The following is a 23,777-nucleotide window of genomic DNA, read 5'->3' as shown; positions in this document are numbered from 1 at the left end:
AAAGACCTTCAAATTGCCAGCAACTCCAACATCAAGTACTGTATTCCTCTACAAAATTCAGGAAATTCCATCAAATTATGGGCAAAATTTCTGGTATCTTGCAATTTTATGGTTGACTGGGTACAAGTCTTTCAAGTTTGAAGAATATATCCTACAATGACGCTTGACTTACCTTCAGAAAGAAGTTCAAAGTGGCTATAGCGTCAGACCCTACCAGCGTCAATCTCAAAAGGACCTCTCGGGAGCAAAGCCGCGCTGCAACTGCCCAGGGCCTGGCAGAATCACACGGATATCTATACAGGTCTGCGCAGTTTGTCTCAGTTACCATGGGCAACAGTGTCTTACAAAGCAGTTCCTTCATTTCAAGCTGTCTTATTCTGGAGCACATACATTTCATGTATTTGCCTGGATATGACAAGAAACCGGACATAGAACCTTATGACGTCAGGCCGAAGACGTTCGATGTCAGTTTCACTGTATGGATGCTGATGTCTCTGATGGTATCAAATTGCACTTAATTGTTCCAAAAGGACCCTGGTCTCCTCCCTTTGCAAACTAATCAGTACAACATTATAGCCGGAGTTTGTTGTAACTTATTGCTTTTCTCTATATTCTGTCAGAAGTCGGCATTTCTTTTGGGAAACCCTTCAGATCTTAATTAGAGGCAATTTTCTCTTGATTACTCTGCGTGACAGGCCCAAATAACTCATATTACTTTGTTATACTCTTTTTGTTCATCTGACATCGACGTTGGAAAAAAAAGGTGTTGATTAGGTAAGAATTATGGGGTCAGTAAAAAGGTGAAGAAAGTATTAAATCACGGGTGACACGGACAAAACAAAGTATCTTAGGTCTTCCTTAGACTCTTTTGGGGACTTTTTCCATACTTCGGCATTTAGCCTTTCTCTAAACCCTATAATTTGATTGTATATTTTGTTTTAAGATAAACCAACGTTTTCTTTCACATTACATAATCCCGGACACACGCTAATGTGGTTTTTAACAATAGAGGTCGTGGCTTAGTTGTCTTTGCTCTCTGTCAGCTTGTTCAAATAGTTTATTTGTGAATGTTTAGCTTGAGCAAACAGTTTACCCCACGGCAAGTTCCATTAATGCTCATACGTCCCCATGGAGGGAGATCGTGCAACTTTACACTGAATTAACAGTCTTTTTCTCATAAACTCTGGCAGGAGAAAGGAGTAGAAATAGTCTATGTACGAAATTATTGAGTTTTCCTCTCTTCTTCATCAGTATTTGCCATACAACCTTGAAAGAATGATGTTTTAAGTGTTTTATGCAGTTAGAGTTTAGACACACAGTTAAGAAGTCTGTATCCGTTGCCATATACTATAGTTACAGGTACATGTACATGTATACTGGCTTTGCTTCATGCTAATTTCAACTGTCTATATTATCGGTACTATGCGTAGAATACACTGAACATAATGTTATACATGCACATGATGTACAGTATGTTAAATCTGAGCGGTCTGTTTGTATTGTCGTGGAACTTAGATGATGGGTTTTGCTGTGACCTAAAAGATCATACATGCAAGCATCTATTACAAAAGAATTACAGAAAAATGTTGAACTTGAAGTCACTATTCTCCTATACTGACATTTTTTGTCCTCCCTTTGCCTCCCTTGCGAAAGTAAAATGTCCGATGTGCTACTAAGTTATTAGAAGTTTCTTCGAAGTAGCTACATATCCATTATCTTTTCTTCCAGTTACATGTAACTACATATGTTTAATCGTAAAGAAATAAATACAAAAGCTTATGTGGGGGAAAAGTGGTGTTCTAACTGCAAAATTTCAGGTATCACACTTAGCTACCTGGGTTTAAGTTGAGCCATGTGGTTGCATTGGTAAGTGTGCAAGTGGGTATTTCGAGCACTGATTGAACTTGAAGTCAGTACTCTCCTGCAGGGATAAACAAGTCCACTAGCCCTATTGTCCAGGGCAAGTGAAAGTGCTGTTCGGACAAGTGCATGACCTACCCCACTTGTCCGATCGGGCAAGTAAGATTTTTCCATTGATTTGAGTGCAATTTTGATATACTTGTTACTTTTTACAGTCATGACATCAAGCAATTGTCTACAGAGAATTCCATTGCTGGAGGTGAAAATGCATATACTAGTAACAGTGACATTTGAATTTTGGGCAAGTAAAAAATTGTTTCGGGCAAGTACCTTTTTTTATGTGCTTGCCCGATAGGACAAGTGGATTTTAGAAAACTTGTTCAACCCTGTCCTGTGTGTCTAACATGTTCTGTGCTCCCTCTGCCTCCCCAGCCAAAGTGAAATGTCCGAAGTGCCATGCAGAGGCCCACATCTCTAACATGTTCTGTGCTCCCCCTGTTCCCCCAGCCAAAGTGAAATGTCCGAAGTGCCACGCAGAGGCCCACATCTCTAACATGTTCTGTGCTCCCCCCCCCCCCCCAGCCAAAGTGAAATGTCCGAAGTGCCACGCAGAGGCCCACATCTCTAACATGTTCTGTGCTCCCTCTGCTTCCCCAGCCAAAGTGAAATGCCCGAAGTGCCACGCAGAGGCCCACATCTCTAACATGTTCTGTGCTCCCTCTGCCTCCCCAGCCAAAGTGAAATGTCCGAAGTGCCACGCAGAGGCCCACATCTCTAACATGTTCTGTGCTCCCTCTGTTCCCCAGCCAAAGTGAAATGTCCGAAGTGCCACGCAGAGGCCCACATCTCTAACATGTTCTGTGCTCCCTCTGTTCCCCCAGCCAAAGTGAAATGTCCGAAGTGCCACGCAGAGGCCCACATCTCGGAGCTGATCGACAACTTCTTCATTCAAGACGCAAAGGCTCATGGGGAGGACAACCAACCATCCTCCGACCCGCAGTGCACCAGTTGTGAGGAAAACAGTCTGGCAACCGCCTTCTGCGAGGTGAGATGGGGGGAAGGGTCAAGGATGGCTAGAGTAGCTCTGATTGGTTGTTTTGATGTGGCAAAGTAACTTTCAAAAATAAATAACTGGAGGCGGAGACGCGTTTGGCCAACAAAGGGAAAAGGTTTATTCTCGTACTTTTCCACAGAAACGAGCCAATAACATAGACAGAAGTCAGCAGAATGGAAAACCAACATTATAACCTTACGTTTACAAACTGATCATTAAGAAAACTCTACATGTACGTAGTGGCAAGTACTACATTATATCTATGGTGAAAATTATTGAAGGAGATAAGGGGTTGGCGGTGGGTTGGAAAACGGGCAGCGAGTCAACGGGTGACCTCGCTTCCTGTGGCAGAGGAACAGAATCAGGGACCCGTCAGTCGAGCGGAAACGGAAGTGGGCAGGGACGAGCACGAGGTGACCATGTGTTTTGAGGCACAGACCGTGGGCTGGGCCCGGATTGTCACAAATTTATAGAAATGACAGGAGTGACATTTTTCCAAAATGATTTTACAGGACTATTTTGATGGCATTTTTTAAAAAGCTTTTTCAGGACTGCTCTGTTTGGTTCTTTTTAATGTACCTACATGTACATGTTTGTCTGGGCTGTTTGGATTGGTTATTTTTATGTTACTATACTCTCATTGATTAGTTTTGATGTTGCTATGCTCTTGTTTTCTATGTGGCTGTGACAGGACTGCTCTGATTGGTTGTTATGTGCCTATATGACATCTGCTCTGATTGGTAGTTATTGATGTGGCTCTGCTCTGATTGGTTGTTTCTTATGTGCCTGTATGAGATCTGCTCTGATTGGTTGTTATGTGCCTATATGACATCTGCTCTGATTGGTAGTTATTGATGTGGCTCTGCTCTGATTGGGTGTTTTTAACGTTTCAATAACAGGACTGCTCTGATTGGTTGTTATGTGCCTATATGAGATCTGCTCTGATTGGTAGTTATCGATGTGGCTCTGCTCTGATTGGGTGTTTTTAACATTTCAATAACAGGACTGCTCTGATTGGTTGTTATTGGTATAGCTGTCCTCTGATTGGTTGTTTTGAACATTTCAATAACAGGACTGCTCTGATTGGCTGTGTGAGACGTGCGTGCAAGCCCACGGGAGGGTGAAGGTCCTATATGAGATCTGCTCTGATTGGTTGTTATTGACATGCCTGTCCTCTGATTGGTTGTTTCTATTTGGTCATAACAGGACTGCTCTGATTGGCTGTGTGAGACGTGCGTGCAAGCCCACGGCAGGGTGAAGGTCCTATATTAGATCTTCTCTGATTGGTTGTTTTTGATGTGGCTATAACAGGACTGCTCTGATTGGCTGTGTGAGACGTGCGTGCAGGCCCACGGGAGGGTGAAGGTCCTATATGAGATCTTCTCTGATTGGTTGTTTTTATATGGCTATAACAGGACTGCTCAGATTGGCTGTGTGAGACATGCGTGCAGGCCCACGGGAGGGTGAAGATCACGAAGGAGCATCAACTGCAGAACAAGGAGGAGGCGTTGGCGGCGCAGGCGGCGATGGCTTCCCAGCGTCCCCTGTTCTGTCCGCTCCACAGGCAGGAGCAGCTGAAACTGTACTGTGAGACCTGCGACAAGCTGACCTGCAGGGACTGCCAGCTGCTGGAGCACAAGGAACACAGGTGAGAGACCTTAGTCAAACAGAAGATGTCTTTCTGAGATTCTGTTTTGAAATTTGATTCCATCTTTTATAATTATATTCCATTCCAAAGTGCAGCTTTTCAAAATCACAACTTTCCAAAACCACAACTTTTCGAAGGCATAATTAAGATAGAAAACAGAATTGCTCCAGTCTCATCTCTCTTGACCTTATTTCATCTACATAGAGAGCTGTTTGTTGAAATAAACCGCAAGGGCTAATCTATTGAGTATGTCAAGACACATACAGTTCCATTTACACATTATGTAGTTCGATGGAAACAGTATGAGTTGTTGATCCTGTTTTTATTTGAATACCTTTGAGCTTCCCTCTTGCCTTTGCCTACCTTGTGGCAAGTCGGCAGAAATATTATCAATAATTAAGCTCTATTTTGTGTGGCTCACAGAAGAAATGTTCTCGAGCTGCTGACAAATATAATGTTAATCTACCCCAGGTACGCGTTTGTCAACGAGGCTTCCCAGAACCACAAGCAGTTTCTCCAGACCCTGGTGACCAAACTGCAGGAGAAGAAGAGCTACATCCAGATGGCTCGGGCCAAGATCAGGGAGAGGTACCGCGATGTGCAGGAGACAGAGAAGAAAATGGTCCAGGTACGGGTTTCTTCTTTGTTCCTGCTTCTTCTGTCTGTTTTAGTAGGAGTGGGTACTGTTAAATCCAGATGGCACGGGCTAAGATCAGGGAGAGGTACCGCGATGTGCAGGAGACGGACAAGAAGATGGTCCAGGTACGGGTTTCTGCTTTTCTTCACAGAAAGTATGTCCTGTTTGTGTATCTTTTTGTTGTTGTTTCTGCTGACTTTTGCTAGGTTTGGGAGAAGTGGTAAAGGTTTGGTGATAGTATCCCCTATCTCTACCTCCAGGCAAAAGCAGTCTGTGCGTGTCTGTGTGTGTCTGCATGTGTGTGCAGGGTTGGACAAGTTTTCTAAAATTCACTTGTCCTATCGGGCAAGCACATAAAAAATTTACTTGTCCGAACCAATTTTCACTTGCCCAAAATTCAAAAGTCACTTTTACAGTATGCATTTTCACTTCCAGCAATGTAATTCTTATTATTGCCTCTATTTTATGTTGACTATTGCTTGATGTCATGACTGTAAAAAGTGACAAGAGTGTATCAAATCTCACTCTATGGAAAAATCTTACTTGTCCGATCGGGCAAGTAGGGTAGGACATGCAATTGCCCCATTAGCACTTTCACTTGCCTTGGACAATAGGGCGAGTGGACTTATCCAACCCTGGTGTGTCTGTGTTTTGTTCCATTACCTGGTCCACATGTCCCCAAAGATCAAGATTCAAGGTGTGTCTTCCTGCATGTGTCTGTGAGCGTGTCTGTCTGTCTGTCTGCCTATGTGTCTGTGTGTGTTTGTGTGTCAACACGATGAAATGCAGTGTGTCACATATCCTCACTGCTGGTAATGGTGCAAAGTATATACAATGTTTAGAGGTGACCGAGGTCATTGCTCATTTTACTTTGTCTTCTGTTCCACAGGAGATCAAGGCCTTCATGTTCATGCTGATCACTGAGATCAACAAACGAGGGAAGCAGCTGTTAACTGAGCTGCAGCACACCACCAAGGACAGGATGAACAAGTAAGGATGGTTCTGACTCTCATCAGGATTTTGTCACAGCATAGGGGACATCTTAGTGTGGTGAACTCAAGTGGTGCAGGCTTGAGTCATGTAGAGGGGTCTAGTGGCATCCAATTTATAACTCTTAGAAACACTATTTTTTTCCATTATGAGGGCCAGATTTCGTGAATTAGAGTCAAGATTTTAAACTAAGTTTCAATGCAACAGAAAACCCCCACATGCATCTGTCTTCTAGCTTAACTTTTTTATGAAGTTCATTTGAGCTGTACTTTACTTTTTTTCCTTCATTTGGACAGGATGAACAAGTAAGGATGGCTTTGTGTCTTACATGTAGCTTGCAAGTCCAGGCAACCAAGAGGTTGGGAGTTTAAATCTGTTGTCACTCACTCACCCTCACACTCAGGGTTGACAATCACGGCAAAGCCTATGATATCACCCCTGACAACTCAGCCACAGTATTCGGTTATTAGGGGTGCCTTGCTTATGAATATTAATGAGCTTGCCCTTATATGGGCAGTCAGCTGTTGGGGATCGGGCGTCGGCATGGTGAGCAAACAAAAATACGTAACATGATTGGCTGATAGCTTCCCAGCGGCCTTTGCGAGACAGCTTGCGACAACAACAAGCCCAAGAAAGGCCTATTCTCTGATTGGTCGACAGCTTGTTTGTGGCGACAATCATAATAGCCACTGATAGGGCATGGGATAGCAGGGCCCCATAAGGTAATGCCGTTGGGGACCGGGCGTTAGGAGGATGCACTCACTCAACAAGCACGCTACTGGAAAGGGTTGCAGTGCTTAGGGGCCGTAATCCGTGGTCCCCTGTTCACTGTACTTGGCAAGAAGAGTTAGGGTAATTTCCCTGGCACAATGAAGCTGTAAATACTATACATACGAGGGGCGTTCAATAAATAATGCCCCTGACCCACTTCCAGCTGTCTGATCTAGATGAAAGTTTGTATGTGTAATGATGCATATCTCTATAGATTATGTTGCAAAAAACAGCTCTGAACTAATTGTGGTTTCTGATTTACTGGTGTTTGAACTGAGTCATGAGTGAGATGGACCAGGTGTGAAATGGAACCAGTTGAGTGTCGCGCAGTGATCCGGTTTTTGTATTTGAAAGGACGCACACCAAAGGAGACTTTTGATGAAATGAAAGAAACTTATGGTGATGATGCCCCATCATATGACCTTGTAAAACGCTGGCATCCTGAATTCAAACATGGCCGGAAGTCTGTGGAAACAGCTCCCAGACCTGGTCGTCCCTATTCTGCCATTGATGAGGCATCTGTTGGAGGACCAACCTGGGGTGTTCTAGAAAAACGGTGTCCAGAGCTGCATCAAACGATGGGAGAAATGCATAACTCTGAGTGGTTCCTATGAAGAGAAAGACTAATAACTGTGCCAAGTTTCATTAATCTCCTGCAATTGGAAATGGGTCAGGGGCATTACTTATTGAACGCCCCTCGTAGTGTCGGTTTTCTCTGTAACGACCTGTGGGAGAAAGCTAAACTTTTTATTGAGTTCATTTGACCTCTCCTTTACTTCTCTTCTTTTCTACTGCTCAGCCCCCTTGACGGGGATTAATAGCAGTGCGCATGCTTTGTTAGTTTACTTTCTTTCCTTCATTTGTCCCATCCAGGTTGAAGGCCCAAGACGATGAAATCCACAGATTGTCTGTCGCCATCGACCATTGTGCGAACTTTGCTGACTTTGCCGTGAACTTGGGGAACAACACGGCGCTGCTGTACAGTAAACGTCACATCACCAACCAGCTCAAAAACATACTCAGGACCCGCTGTGAACCCAACCCTTGTGTGCCCTCCGCAATGAAGTGAGTTGGTTTAGCATACCGTGTGTTACCGCGAACTTAAAACCACTGCAAAAAGTCTTTTTTGCCCTGCTTCCGCGAAATTAAATCCCCGCAAAGTTAAATGCATTTACAGTACTGAAAATGCAGAAATGTTTGCAGTGGTTTCATGTTCGTGGTTTTTGCGGTGACCAGTTCACCGGGAACTTAAAACCATCGCGAACATTTTTCCATTATACTAGTAGTATGAGACTGCAGTCTGTGGCGCTACCGCGAACTTAAAACCACAGTGAACACTCCATTTTCCCGGTGAAAGTAAACTCCCGCAAACTTAAATGCATTTACAGTAACAGATAAACTGCCTTCAGATGATGTAGCACACCAGTCTTGTTCAGTAGGTATATGCTGTGTAAGACCGAACTATAACGTTTGCACCGGGAAGGTCTCCTACTCTGGGAGACTTTGGTGGGATCTTTAATGTGCTAAGGTGTGTCTGTCATCAAACACAGAACCTTCAGCTTTAAGTCCTATCCAAAAGGTTATCCCTAACCAAAGCTAGAACAAATGTCAAGTGAGAGCATGGATAAGTGCTTTTTCTAAGGGCACAACATTTGGACTTCCCTATTATATGGGGATTTGAGTCCAGAATCTTTAGATCATAACCCAACAACCCTAACCTCAAGACCACATTTCACCTGTTGAAAAATGATGGAAACTTTCCTTGCTACAGTATCAGACTGAGTATGACTTAACATAGCATTTTTCCTTTCTGTCGTGACCAGTGAAAAATTAGCTTTTCTGTAAGCAGAATTGAATAGTGATACATAATGTATAATTTCTTTTCGAATGGAAAAGTAAATGTTCTGTATTTCTTGTCCCCAGGTTTATGGTAGACGGCACCTTTGTAGCACAGTATATCAGCAGACTGGGAGCACTGATAGTAGAGGGAGACCAACTACAGATGGCACAGGTAATTATTATGCATGGATTTTCTATTTACTCTAAAGAATAGGCAGGTTTTAACTCTTTGATGGGGTAAAAAAATATCTTTCTTGTCCATGATGATAAATGATAGACTGGTGCAAAAGAAACAGAAGTTTTGCTTTGATGAATATGATAATGATGAATGATTTCCGAAAGATATAAGTCATTCCAAGCTTTATCACAATATTACATTAGACTAAGAATTGTAATTTAAGTATAGTATTCAAGATAATTTTCTTGTTCCGGATCAGGAAAGACAAAGACAGTTACATCAACAGCAGCAGCAGCTTCAACAACAGCAACAACAACACCTTCAAAAACAACAACAACAACAACAGCAGGCTGCCAGTCAGCAGAGGCACGTGCCGACCTCCTCCGGTATCCGCCCCCCACCCCCCTTGGTTCCCCGCCCCGTGCCCCCCACATCTAGCGCGGTGCACCCCACCCACGGGTCGCAGCAACCCACGGGCATGACCCACAGACCGACACTACAGCAGCAACAGCACCAGATGAGACAGCTACAGGCGTATCTACAGAGGGCACAGGCACAGGGTGGGTGGTGTAAGATTATATACTGTCATTCCTGATTTGTTAATGAAACACCAGATGAGACAGCTGCAGGTGTATCTACAGAGGGCCCAGGCACAGGGTGGGTGGTGTAAGATTATATACTGTAATTCCTGATTTGTTAATGATGAAACACCAGATGAGACAGCTACAAGCGTATCTACAGAGGGCCCAGGCACAGGGTGGGTGGTGTAAGAAAATAATAAACTTCTTGATTTGTTAACGATAACTTAATTTTATCGGTCAGCAGTCGACCGCTTGTACAAAGCCCTCCTCCACTTAACTAAGCTAATACTAATCTAAATAAATGAAAGAATAGTAACAATTGAGAAATATCAACAGTCAATCGGTAATGTAAATGATTGAGCAAATATATGAAACTTAGAATGTCAAATTAAGGCTAACAATAAATCAGAAATGTATATGAATGAGCATGCAGGGCTCGAAATACTGGGTCCAGGTGCACCCAAAATTGGAGCTGTGCACCCAATTATTTTCTGTGTAATTCTTACGTTTATGTATGTAAAGATGTCAAAGTATACTTAGTCTAGTATACATCATATTCTTGACATCTAAGTGTTAGAAAGATAATATAAATGTCTGTCATGGTACTTGTTTAAGAATTCGATAACTTGTAACTAAGTTTTATTATTAGGTTATTACTTAAATTTAAGTGGTGCACCCAAAAATTTTTTGGTGCACCCAATTTTTTAAGCTGGGTGCACCAGTGCACCTAATCTCAAAAATGAATTTCGAGCCCTGAGCATGTAAATGAATAAGTATTGTGAGTTGTACGTTGTATAGCTGGAATAGTCTCTCAGCATCAGCAACATCAACAACAGCAAATAAGGCAGGTCCAACCCATCATCGTTATGGAACAAGCTTCCACGGAATTTCCTCCCTGTGGGGTACAATCTAAAACTAAAGCCAAGGGTAAACAAACATCTTTCTTCAGAATCTAGTATTGTACCCCAAAACGCATGAGTGGCCCCACAAAGCTTGTTTTGCGGTGAACCATAAGTGAATAGATAACAAAAAAAGCTGTTTCTACAAAGGGCACATCCTCTGGGTGGGTTGTACATGTACAGAGGCTTACTGTGTCTTTGCAACCAGGGGTTAACGTGAGAGGGCTTGGAGCTGCTGTAGTTTGAGGTGTAGTATGGGCATCATCGCTGGATAGTTGCAGCTTAAGTGCAAGGGTTAGGTGACAGGCCATTCAGTGTAATATAACCAGCTGCTGCTGCACAGCATGCCTGCCAAACTGGTGTGTTACGCCAAGGGGCTGTTATACCGGTTATATAGATACTGATACAGATACATGTAGTAATTTGTAATTAGGGGAGGTGGTTTGTGTTACAGAAGGCAAGGGTGGCATTGCTGACATACTGTTAAAGGTGTGATGGTTTCACAGGTTTCGGAATTTACAATGACTTTGATATTGGAGATTTCTTTTGTACAATCAGAATGCTAGTCTTACCTGCTGACGTTCCTCAGAGCTTCTAACTGGAGTTCTGCTTCTCGCCGCTATATGTAGCCGATGTAGGTGGCGCTTTTGCAGTGAGAACACAATCCCAAACGTGGTTGAGTTTGTATCCCCCCACCCTTGTCACGGTTCATCACTGGGGTGGACTTTCTTATCCAGACTGCTAAAGAAATCTCCAATACTTTGAAATGATTTTGATAGTGGATAATGAACCTCTACCCCTTCTCTGTGTCTCCATGTTTGTGCCTACAGCCCAGCTGCAGCAGGTGAGCCCCAGCGCAGCAGCCGCAGCAGCTGCAGCCTACCAGCAGGGCAAACAGCTGCAGGGATTCACAGGTGCTGTCCCACAGCAGCAGGTATGTTTGTCTATTCATAGCTCTTCACTACTCACTCACTATCCATTGCTTGATTATACTGCTGCTGGGATCCCTGACGCAGGGGTAGGCAGCAGTCGGCTAGTCTTCACATAGCGCTTCCATACGGCTCTGTCCAGTGGGTTGACCTCTGTCAGACCGCATACCTTGATGTCCCTCCTAACACACTCCATCCACTAGTAGCCTACTAGTGGGTACCATACAGGCAGTAGCTCCTATATGTTCTTTTGGTGATGACGTCAGTTAGTGAACGAATTAAGAAATGGGGTCTAGAGTGCTCTTTCAAACAGGTGTTCCAACACCTATTTGAATACAGTAATCAGTTAAACCATTCGTGTGCTGGTGTGTTACCCCAAAGGGCATTTATACTGCCTATACCAATACAGATACAGAAGCTGGTGTGTACCACAAAGGGCCTACACAGATAACTCCTAGATCCACTTTTCATATTGTACTGACTTTGTTTTAGCTAGAGCTAAATGTGCATCAGCATAGAAATTTGTAGTAAAGCTAAAACTAAATCCTGATCCGACATAGACATAGAAATTTAATGTATTTTGTCTTTCAATGGTTACATTTGGTGTATACTCTTATAGGATCTGTCAGTTGATATACACAGTAAAAGCTAATCTCTTATCTGTACCCCCAGGTGCCTACATCCTCCGGCATGGTGAATCTGAACAGTCTTCCCAAGCTGCAGAGTGTTCCCCCTCTCACCCAGGAGCAGCTCCAGGCGCTGGCACAGAAGGCAGCTAGTCTGGCCAACCTGCAGCGGGCACAGCCATCCAGACAACAGGTCGGTCGTAAATCTGGTGTCCGGATGTCACTCCATACTCAGGGCTGTCTCCACGACCTTCCCTCTCTCTTAGCACGGAAGTTTGCTTGTTATGACGGACAAAACTTGCTCTCCGTCTGTCGCCAAAATGTCTAAACTTCATGAAAGGAGATGGATGAAAAGATAGTTTCCAAGGCTTCAAATGACAGATTTAATAACAATGAAAGTGAACAACATATTAGGCTGCTAAGCAATGAGTGGCAGTGGGACAGAAAATAAAAGCTGGAGACAACCCTACCCAAACTATCCAAAGACCACATGAATTTGATCTGTTGGTTCTCATAATGAAAAATATATTTGAAAAAGTAATGCTGAACTTGAAAATCTGCATTAAAAAGAAAAAGTTTGGAGGAGAAGTCTACCTCGGTACCATATTTTTAAGATTTTTAGATTTTTAAGATTTTACGATTTTTAAGCTTTTGGTTTTCCAGTCAAGTCCTCCCATCCCCTCCCCCGAAGTTTTTACTATAAAATCCCAACCAGAGAACCAATGCAATAAATTGATGTGGCCAAAACTAACCTCTTCAAATACTCACACATCTCAGAGCGCTGCCGCCCATCTGCACGGTATGATGCAGTCAGCGGCCAGGCCACAGAACCACAACAGAAACCACATCAGACCTCAGGTACACGTCCTAACCCACTAGGTTTTAGTGTTTGTCAACTTGATGGTGGTGACTCTCAAACAGAGGACCTCTCGATTTATGTCTTGTTGGACTTGGAGAGGATGTCTTTTACAGGAGCTAAGGTACCTTAGTAACCAGAGTCACCAGAGTCACAGAGTTGCCAGAGACGAGTCAGGTGTAAAGTGCCTTTCAGATATCAATATTGGGACCTAAGGTACAACACTATAGTACTGTAGATTCCTGAAGAAGTATCAGTTGTGTGACTTGGTATCTTCAAAGTAAAGCATCGTACAAAATCTCTCTGCTTAAATGTAGATTGTGGGGCCACAGAACCACAACAGAAACCACATCAGACCTCAGGTACATGTCCTAACCCACTAGGTTTTAGTGTTTGTTGGGTACTTTGTGATGGTGACTGTCCTCAAACGCGGGACCTCTGGCTTTATGTCTCGTTGGACTTGGAGAGGATATCTTTTACAGGAGCTAACTTAAAGGTACCTTAGTCACCAGAGTCATCAGAGCAGAGCAGAGTTGCCAGAGACGAGTGAGGCGTAAAGTGCCTTTCAGATATCAATATTGGGACCTATGGTACAACACTATAGTACTGTAGATTCCTGAAGAAGTATCAGTTGTGTGACTTGGTATCTTCAAAGTAAAGCATAGTACAAAATCTCTCTGCTTACATGAAGATTGTGGGGCCACAGAACCGCCCCAGAAGCCTCATCAGACTACAGGTACATACTAGTTTTGAGTGTTTGTGAACTTGGTGTCGACTCTCCTCAAACACGGAACCTCTGACTTTATGTCTCGTTGGACTTGGAGAGGATGTCTTTTACAGGAGCTAAGATGGAGCTTCCTGAGTTGCCAGTGATGTGTGAAGTGTCAAATGCATTTCTGAATGTTGAGAACTAACCTGTAGATAGCTAAAGAGGCACAAGTTTTGTTTTTGAATTGTAGTCTTTGAAGTAAAGCATTGTACAAAATCTCTCTGCTTAGATTGTGGGGCCTCAGAACCACCCCATACGCCACATGAGACCACAGGTACATTGTCCTTCTAACGCACTAGTTTTGAGTGTTTGTTGGGTACTTTGAGATGGTGGTGGCTCTCTTCAAACGGCTTTATGTCTGATCGACGAGGATGTCTCTAACAGGTCCTGGAGTTAAGGTACCAGAGTCAGGCTACCTGAGTCGCCAGTGATGAGTGAGGTGTTAAGTGTTCCTAAAGGTCACAATGTTGAGAACTAACTTGTAGATAGCTTAAGAGGTACAAGGGACCTCTGGCTTTATTTAGTACGTGAGAGGACATCCCTAACAGGAACTAAGGTACCATACTTACCAGTGTCACCAGTGACAAGTGAAGTGTAAGGTGCCTTTCAGAAGGTCACAATATTGGGACCTTTTTTTTTATATTCTTTTTATTGCTAATGAAAAACGTAATTTCACAGAACAAATATCATGCCAAACATACAAATTAAAGACACACATGAGAAACAACAAAACTGAAACATAAAATTCGAGAACAGACTTAAGACCATGAATACATGATTATCATTGTGAAACAGAAGATTAATCGAAATTAATTTGATAGGACAATGTGTAGTCTACCCCACTTCCCAATGTGCTCTGGATAATCAATTCCAAATTTATGAAAGTAGGAAACGAATGAAATAAATCCAGGTAAATCTACTTTATGTCGATATTCAGATATAGAACAATTTACTTAAAAGAATAATGACTTTTTTTTTAGATGTTTCCGCACATTCCGGCATCCTCTGCAGCTCAGCCCGGTACAAGCGCGGCGCACCCCCCGCAGCCGCCAGCGTATCCGCAACAGAGACCGTTAGCGCCCGCCAATCCCAGCGCAGCGCCTCCCAGCATGCATCAGGGCATGGCAGCTCTACCGAGGGAAGAGGAGAGAGTCGACAGCGGGATCGCTAGTTCGCCCTCGGACAACGGACAGGTTTGTTGTTGTTTTTCGTTTTGTTGGTTTGCTCCATCTTTTGCTTGAAAAATATAGAGTAGACTTCCATCATGAAAAGGGAAAATTTGTGAAAGTTTAAATCCTGTCAATTTCAGCATGTTCTGTTGATTTGTAGAGTTAAAGTTAGCACTTACAAATCTTGTAGTTTAACTATTCTTGTAGTATAACAATTCTTATACTTGAATGTAAGTTCATCTGTGACGATAGTCAACATTATGTTACAGTTTTAAACCATATATCCGTGCACAAAATAAAGTGCTTACCAACAAGCTTTCGATCAGTCCTCTGATCCTTATCAAGTTGAAATAACCCAAAGCCTAAGTCACACATCCAGACCAAAAGTGTGACGTTAGCAAAGGGTCATATGTGCTTGGCAGTCGGTATCGGCCCCCGTCTCGGTTGAGGGAAGGTTGATGGGCTCTGATGTAAATGGCCTCTTTCACTTTTCTGATCCTTTCAACTTGAGAAGGATCAGAGGACTGATCGAAAGCTTGTTGGTAAGTGCTTTATTTTGTGTACAGATACAGGGCTCGAAATACTGGGTGCATGTGCACCCAGGTGCACCCAAAATTCACCCAATTACTTTCTGTGGGTGCACAGGTTTATGTATGTAAAGATATCAAAGTATACTAGTATACATCATATTCTTGACATCAAAGTATTAGAAAGATAACAGAAATGTTTGTCATGGTACTTATTTAAGGCTTTGATAGCCTGTAACTAAGTTTTATTATTAGGTTATTACTTGAATTTAAGTGGTGCACCCAAAAATTTTTTGGTGCACCCAATTTTTTAAGCTGGGTGCACCAGTGCACCTAATCCCCAGAATGAATTTCGAGCCCTGAGATATATGGTTTAAATTAGAATTGTAACACAATACAACAATTCCTGTAGTGCTGCCACTAACGATAGGGTCTTTACCAGGCCCAGCCTTCGTCACCAAGACTGCAGGTACCCATGCCTTTATCTGAATCAAGACCTTATAATGGGCAAATCATCGTTTTGCATAACGTTCCATATCTGTGCTTAGAGATGGTAAGTATAGAGTTGACAGGTAAAAGCCGTGCCCATTCTGTAGGCATTGCAGCGGTGTGGTGGTCTCTTAATGGGGCATGTATCGGTCCACGTAACTTTCACCCTGTTAAGGTAGCTGTTTGGCTCCACATTTCTATTGGCTATGGGGATTGGTGACAGGGAGAGGGTGGAAAAGGCATATATTTTATAGTAGGGATGTGTATCTGTCACTGCAGTAAATACCTGAAGCCTAAACAAACATTCTGCTTACTGTTAATTCATGTTTCTGTCAACAATGAAAACCACTGACAGTTTACTTTGACAAACTGTAACAGGTACAGGTACAGTTCGGGACCTATACCTGTACCAGTTACTGTAGCTGCACCTACAGTACACAGGGCTCGAAATACTGGGTGCATGTGCACCCAGGTGCACCTAAAATTGGAGCTGTGCACCCATTTATTTTCTGTAAATATTTTCTTAGCTTTATATATGTAAAAATATCAAAGTTTACAAGTATACATCATATTCTTGACATCTAAATGTTAGAAAGATATAAAAATGTTTGTCATGGTACTTGTTGAAGAATTTGATAGCTTGTAACTAGGTTATTACTTTAATTTAAGTGGTGCACCCAAAACCTTTTTGGTGCACCCAACTTTTTAAGCTGGGTGCACCAGTACACCTAATCCCAAAAATGAATTTCGAGCCCTGGTACAGTTCTGTCTAGGTACACATCCCTACTTTATTGCATGTCATATGAAAGTGAGCAGGTTGCAGCCTTTACCAATGGGGTGCATTTTCGGGTTCAAAGCAACTTGGCTAGAATTTGAAGACCTGGCTTCATGATTCTCAGAGTTACCAGGTAGTTGTTTATCTGCAAATTGACCTCTGACCTCTCCTGACAGGTCAACTCCCCACCAGAGAATGCAGCAGGAGGGGCAGCTGGGGCTGAGGGTCAAAGGTCAAGGTCAAGACCCAGCAGTAGGGACAGTGCAGGGTATGTTGAAGTCTTTGAAAAAGTACATACTTTGCACAAATGGTCGAGACTACAAAGTACATGTATTACTGTCTCAACTCACTTGTCCTATCGGGCAAGTACATAAGCCCATACAAAATTTTCACTTGCCCGAAATTTAGATTTTTTTCTATGCATTTTCACATCCAGCAATGGAATCCTTTTAACATTGCCTCTATTTTTCTGTGTTGACCAATGTTTGATGCAATAACTGAAAAGTTACAAGTATATCAAAGTTAAAGATTGGTTTAAAGCACTTTTTTCGGAAATAGGATAAAATCAATTTTATTAATGGTAAAAAAAATGTCAGAAGATGATGATAACTTAATGTAGTCTATTTTCTTCTTTACCCTTTTTTGTTGCAACATATAATATTTTTTTTACACTTAACTTGCCTTAAAACCAACACATTTTCTCATTGCGTGCCCCATTATCATATTAATATTATCAATTTATTAATATCTCCTTCATATCATGAATTAACCAGGACATGCCCATACCCAAACCTGCCTGCCTATTATTTTACCCCAAGATTCCAGCCCCAGGTTCCCCTTCAAGACGTCTTGAAAGACGTTAAGAAAGAAAAGTCAAACTCAGGTGCCAGCTGCAGTTTTGCTGCTGGCAGCCAGGGGGAGCCGGGTAGCACCTCCACCAACACTAATGTCAGGGTAAAACAAGAAAAGGTAAGTTCTAGAAACAAGCATGTAGTAGATAAGGCTTCTAAAATGCTTAATCTTAAGAAGATGGGTTAGAATTTAGGGTCATTCGAGGAGACAGGTAACCTGTGGAATTCAGCACAGCAACCCCTGTACTATTAATAATAGTATTATGGGACTTAGGAATGATATACAATAGCGCTAGGTACATACACGTAGGTAGATATATCCGTTTTTGGAAAGCCGAGATCAAGCAAAATGCAAATAAAATAAAGACAAGATAATTCCACTGGTCAATATAAATATATTCCACCAATGATATCTAAAAACATTCACTCTGGAAAGTCAGCATAACTTCGATCACCTGTCAAGACTCAAGTGCAAATTTAATTTAAAAAAATAAATTAAGAAATAATTTCTTTGTTTGTATTAAACACCAGGGACTGTCGCACACCTGTGGGAGAGGAGAAGGTGATCACGAGAGTCTCAGCACAGGTGCCTCCGCCTCGGCAACCACGGAACTGCCCCCGGCAACCACCGGGCTCCCCGTGTCCAACACGGGACTACCTCTCCCCACGGCAGCCGACGCGTTGGCGGCCATGGATGCACAACCTACACACAACCCGGAGGATCCCAACGAAGACTGGTGCGCGGTGTGTCACAACGGCGGCGACCTGCTCTGCTGTGACACCTGCCCCAAGGTGTACCACCTCACCTGTCACGTTCCCAACATTCCGGCCATGCCCAGGTAAGACGAGTTCCCAAGTGTACCACCTCACCTGTCTTGTACCCAACATTCCGGCCATGCCCAGGTAAGGCACCTGTTCCCAGGTGTACCACCTCACCTGTCATGTACCCAACATTCCGGCCATGCCCAGGTAAGGCACCTGTTCCCAGGTGTACCACCTCACCTGTCATGTACCCAACATTCCGGCCATGCCCAGGTAAGACGAGTTCCCAAGTGTACCACCTCACCTGTCACGTCCCCAACATTCCGGCCATGCCCAGGTAAGGCACCTGTTCCCAGGTGTACCACCTCACCTGTCACGTCCCCAACATTCCCGCCATGCCCAGGTATGATACTACATTTTAAGGAGACAGAAAATATGTACTAAGTGCCTTTCCCAAGGGCACAACACTAGATCCTGTGAAAGATTCGAACCCAGAACCTTAAGATGTTATGTCAACTACCCTAAGGTACCACTGACCATCTTGCTTCTGTTGTATATTACATCTTACATGGTTCCCCTTCTTCTTGTATGTGTAACACAAGCTCTACTGTCCAGGGCTATAACTGGCCCCTCACGGCGCAGGCCGGTGGATGTTGGGCGGGCTGCTATAAGCCAGATTTAATCAGGCTACCCTTCTTGTTGCCCCTCCAGTGGAGACTTCATGTGCACATTGTGTGAGGAGCTGCCAGAAGCAGACACCACCCCCATATCTGAACATGGCAACAAACGAAAGGCACCGACTGGGATTCCTGAAAGGGACCTCAAGGTAATGGGTTATGCATACATTTACTTTTCTCTTGAGAATGCAATTAGCCTTTGGGCATGGTTTTGCAAAGATAAATATCTATCATTATGTAAAGTTCCTGTGAATTTTTTAAATTCATCACAAGTTATTATTTTGTACCACAGAGTAAAGATAATTTAACTCCCAGTACGGCCACCCCTACTCTGTTACTTTTGGGACTGTCGTCTTTTTTTTTGGCTGGTGGTTTTCAATAGCTATACAATAGAAGAACTTTATTGCACAACAATTGTAACAGGTACAATGTATGGCAATCTGTATATACATGAGAGTTGAACTATGTACTACTGCAAGTATCTAACAACTAATCTAATCTCATGTAACAGTATGTGTGCAATGTACATGTAAGGCTTTGGACACTCATCATAAGTCTTGTTGTCTTACTTCCCCCAGGTGTGTGAAAAGATTCTGCTGGAGTTGTTTTCCCACGAACACAGTGTCCCTTTCCATGATCCTGTTCCAACATCCGTAAGTATCTTTACAAATCTTCAATACTATTTTATTTGAAAATGTACTGACAGTCTTATAATCAAACCCCTGAACATCTGTACAAAGGTAAAAGGTTTGGCAGAAACCCTCACCTAAATTATTATTATTTTTAGAGGATTTAGCTGTTGGCCCCCTTGATGGGTAAACTGCATTTTAAGATGATAATATATTTATTGAGAAGAGTGCAACCCCAGACAAAAGTGTAAGCTGCAGCACAGCTATGTTACACTATCAGCCAAATGAAAAAAAACAACAACTAAATGACAGTACTGTGATGTAATCACCTGTACGGACTTGATGCCACCTATAGATTAACCAAAATGGAAAAGTATATTCAGTCAGTCAGTCAGTAGGAAGAGGGAGGCCCTTGAGTAAAGAGTTCAGGTAGATACTGTTGGATTGTTGAAGAGGAACAGAAAGGAGTTTTACTCCAGTTGTGGCTGATGTGTTATAAGACTGTACATATCCTGAGCATGTCCCAAACTTCTTTATATCTGTAGGTTCCGAACTACCATAAGATCATCGCCCACCCGATGGACCTGACCACAATCGAGAGCAAACTGCACAGGAAGCACTTCAACCACTACCAGAGCATGGAGGAGTTCATCTATGGCATCGCCCTGGTCCTCACCAACTGTGCTAAGTACAACCTGGTGAGAACTCACTTGTGTGTGTGTGTGTGGTTAACAGGGCTAACAGTTCATCTATAGCATCGCCCTGGTCCTCACCAACTGTGCTAAGTACAACCTGGTGAGGGGTTAGCATGAGAGTTTACCTGTGTGTGTGTGTGTGTGTCTGTGTGTGTGTGTGTGTGTGTGTGTGGACCGCCCTAACACATTCCTTATTGGATTATTTAGTTCTATCCTGTATCATGGCATATTTTAAATGCTATCTCACCTACAATTTTATCAATATAAAATCCTGCTAGTTGCAGCGCTTTTCCAGGCAAACCAATTCAATTTGCCCCAAACCTTCGCTATGGTGTAACTTCAGCATAGGGAGACAGTTTTCTTTTTTCTGCTTTTTCTCTGGTGAGCTGGTGAAGTGATTCTGGTCTCTGCTGTCGATATGATAAGCATGGAACAAAAAATTCTTAAGCTCTTTTGTGGAGATCAACTTCAAGGTAAAAGAAATCAACTGCTTGATTGGCTGTCAGCAAAATGCTTGTAGCAAAGGATGAATATGTACTAGTAACTAATCTTGTAATCAGAAAAATCTTGAACTCAACTTGGCCCAAAAGTAGACACTCATGCCTGGGCTTAATAAAACTAGGTGGTGCTTCATTGTTGCCTTGCATTTATATATCTTTCACACAGCAGCTTTGTACATGTACTGGATGTAAAATGACTGAGGCTGAGTGATGTACAAATGTGTATTATTGAATTGTAAGCTGCTGAAAATTACATTTTGTTTGTTGCAATCAATGTCTCATGAGCAGACCTACTGTGTATAGCACTACAAATGGAATACATAAAAATTGCAACATATTGTGACAAATTTGCGTTTTCTATACATTTTGATTTTGTGGCATGGTCTTTGCACTAAGCTCTGTGCAAAGGACAGAAGCCATGTAAAACATTTTGTAAATTTGTAAACTACTTGTTAATTTATTTCTGTTTTTGAGATGAGCTTATTCTCTCTGTCGCTGCCACAGGGGGAATCGGAGGTGGGCCACGCGGGAAAGCTGATAGCCGACTTTTTTACGGAAAGATTGGCCACCTACTGTCCCGATCACGTGGAAACGTTCGTGTGCACTCTGGGCCATCAGATGGAGAACCCTGCGCTGAGCAGGAGCGTAGAAGAACCGCCTGCTAACGCCAGAAAAAAGCAGAAAAAAGAAAACGAGTCCTGATGAAAGAGATTAAACTGCAGGGTGAGACCATTCCTGCTAATGTTGTGGTGACGTCGGTGTTAGTCATAAAAACATACAGCTAGCGAGGGAAATTCCCTTCTGCCAGCTATGCTGCACAATCCTGCTAACAATACATGCTTGGTGCCGAACAACTGCGAGGTGGTTAAGGTCGCAATGGAACATTCATTTATGTGATTTGAGCCCCATGTATACACCTGTGCTGTCTCCAGGACCCGTCCCTCTGTCTCAGGATGGAAACTTGCTTGTTTGGATGGACAAAATTTTCACCCCATCTGTCAAAAAAAATCTGAACTGTATTTTAGTGAGCTTAAAATGACAGATTTAGCTAAGAAAATTAATGAAATGGGCTCCCAGACAATGAAGCTTAAGACAGCCCTATGAATCGATCCTGTCGAACAAATAGAACCCCCTATTCTATTTGGAACTCCTCCATCAAAAACAGCCCAAGTGGGACAGAAATGGCTATTTTTAACGGAGGTGTTCGAAATAGAACCATGATCGAACAGGGGGCGGGGTTTGGGGATCGGTCCATTATGCTGGCATGCTGCTGCTGTGCTTGTATATAGTATATAGGGGTTTCCTATGAGGTCAGTGAAAAGTCTGTATTGAAATGCATAAAGGGAAACTCAATCAATTCATCCAACTTAAAGTGTAAGTGTACTACGCAACAGGATAAAAGGTGGTATGTGCTGCAAGCCTGCAACGTGCAGAATGCATCCCCAAACGTGACCAAGTTTATACCCCCCCACCCCCACCCCCCTAGAAGTGGGTACAGTGTTCGCCTTGTAGTCTTACCTCATACTTGTCATACCAAAGACTTGTATAAATTATAATACAAACTGCTTCTGCTGCTTAGCACTCATAGAACTAGTCACCACTGCCCTGAGGAAGGTGAAAGCAGGTCACCAAAATATCAGCTAAGAAGTAATTAGGCAGAAAAAACAGGGTAAGGCCACATTGACATGATATTATGGATGACAACCCTCTGGAGACTCCGAAACAAATGTGCGATGGTGAGAAAAAATACTGCTAAACCACCGGACTAAACATCCAGTCCAGGCATGTGCTATCATTGAAATATTGTCACCGTTTTTTTTGTTGTTCTTTTTGAGAACAAGCGAAATCAATGCGCGCAGATGTCATCCATAATGGTATCAAGTCAGTGTGGCTTTACTAGGAAAGAACTTTGCTAGCCAGCGATGTACAAATGCACAAAGCTGCTAAAACTATTTTTGGATGTAACTCTAAACTGCCTTGCTCTTTTCTCTCCAGCCTGTCTCTGACATGGGCAAAGCTGGAAAAGAAGTGGAGGCCTGGACAGAAAGGCTTCTGACCTACCATGCTCCTGAGTTCCTGTCCTCCTTCCTGGTCTACATGAGGAGATGTGGGGAGGAAACAGTTGGAAGTGCTTCCGGGTCAGGGGTCACTGAGCCCAAGAAGAGGAGGGCACCGTCCGGAGATAGGAGAAAGACGGAAGAGAAATCGTCAAAGGAACCAATTGTACATATTAGATAGAACGTTTTACAGGACATTTTGCAATATTTGTGGAAGTTACAAATGTATTTATGGAGCATTTTTCCTCTGTCGACACACTTTCATTGATGCAAGAGAAAAAATGTATTACTAAGAAAAATGCCTTGAAACTTGGCAGTGTATCGTTGCCAAGGCAGTTTTCCAGACATGGGTAGTTAGTTGTAGACCTTGTCAATTGATTTGTAAAACCCTTTTAAAGGGAAGTAACCAAAGAACGATTTTCAAACCAGAACAAACCATAAATTATAAAAAGGCGTGGAAGGAAAAAGTGGCATACAAAACAATATTCACAAGAAAATATTCATTCTTAACAGTTTCAATATTATAAGTGATGTATACTGTTACAGTAGTTAATTTTGTTAAAAAGGTTATGTTTTTGTTTGGTTCTGACCAATTACATGAAGTAAGACTGTATTAAAGTTAGTTAATTCTTCTAAATGCCATGTAAATTTACATAGGTCTGGGAAAAGCGTTATTTTTTTCAGTTATTAGCAGTTAAGAGCGAATGTCTGTAAGGGTCAAACAATGGTGGCACCGGTCAAAAAATAGATTTGGCTCCTTTTTTGCACAGTGATAGTACTTGGTACACAACCCCTCAAAATAGCTTTCTTTCTTCTCAGAACCCCTCGTTGCCATGGCAACAGGCCAAAGAAGTTTGGGGGCCATTTTGCCGGATTTGGGCATGTCAAAAACATGAAAATTGGCCAACTTTAGGACACTATCACTGAACAATGCTTTAACTAAACAACAAAGGCAGAATATGCTGATCAGAGCAATGCCTAAACTTGTATGAAATAGCAGTAAAGTTAA

The 23,777-nt window shown here is 42.7% G+C and overlaps 2 protein-coding genes across 7 annotated transcripts in view; one reads left to right on the top strand and one right to left on the bottom strand.

Moving 5' to 3' along the window:
- LOC118414681 overlaps positions 1-1,187 on the bottom strand; it is a 4,569-nt gene extending 3,382 nt beyond the window's left edge. Inside the window, exon 1 of the mRNA XM_035818880.1 lies at positions 173-1,187. The gene's annotated coding sequence lies outside the window, so the exon portion shown is untranslated. The remainder of the gene's footprint in view (positions 1-172) is intronic.
- The window catches only part of LOC118414614 (E3 ubiquitin-protein ligase TRIM33-like), a 34,987-nt gene extending 11,781 nt beyond the window's left edge, over positions 1-23,206 (top strand). Inside the window, exons 2-21 of one of the 6 annotated variants that reach the window (XM_035818783.1) lie at positions 2,742-2,905; positions 4,330-4,562; positions 5,034-5,190; positions 6,089-6,189; positions 7,834-8,025; positions 8,884-8,971; positions 9,237-9,537; positions 11,288-11,391; positions 12,059-12,205; positions 12,790-12,870; positions 13,186-13,230; positions 14,618-14,830; positions 15,776-15,886; positions 16,774-16,865; positions 17,416-17,566; positions 17,980-18,287; positions 18,922-19,036; positions 19,466-19,540; positions 20,062-20,214; positions 22,707-23,206. In XM_035818783.1, the coding sequence (XP_035674676.1) occupies positions 2,742-2,905; positions 4,330-4,562; positions 5,034-5,190; positions 6,089-6,189; positions 7,834-8,025; positions 8,884-8,971; positions 9,237-9,537; positions 11,288-11,391; positions 12,059-12,205; positions 12,790-12,870; positions 13,186-13,230; positions 14,618-14,830; positions 15,776-15,886; positions 16,774-16,865; positions 17,416-17,566; positions 17,980-18,287; positions 18,922-19,036; positions 19,466-19,540; positions 20,062-20,214; positions 22,707-22,949 (3,074 nt within the window). In that variant the 3' untranslated portion in view covers positions 22,950-23,206. Of the gene's footprint in view, positions 1-2,741; positions 2,906-3,986; positions 4,041-4,329; positions 4,563-5,033; positions 5,191-6,088; positions 6,190-7,833; positions 8,026-8,883; positions 8,972-9,236; positions 9,538-11,287; positions 11,392-12,058; positions 12,206-12,789; positions 12,871-13,185; positions 13,231-14,617; positions 14,831-15,775; positions 15,887-16,773; positions 16,866-17,415; positions 17,567-17,979; positions 18,288-18,921; positions 19,037-19,465; positions 19,595-20,061; positions 20,215-22,706 lie in introns of those variants that run through there. The other 5 variants (XM_035818777.1, XM_035818780.1, XM_035818779.1 and 2 more) reach the window with 5 other exon arrangements.
- Positions 23,207-23,777: the final 571 nt, after the last annotated feature.

This window comes from Branchiostoma floridae, chromosome 4 (genome assembly GCF_000003815.2).
Source record: "Branchiostoma floridae strain S238N-H82 chromosome 4, Bfl_VNyyK, whole genome shotgun sequence".
Classification (NCBI taxonomy): Eukaryota; Metazoa; Chordata; class Leptocardii; order Amphioxiformes; family Branchiostomatidae; genus Branchiostoma; species Branchiostoma floridae.
The sequence above is the reverse complement of the archived record's forward strand: the minus strand, read 5'-3'. Positions and strand labels throughout refer to the sequence as shown.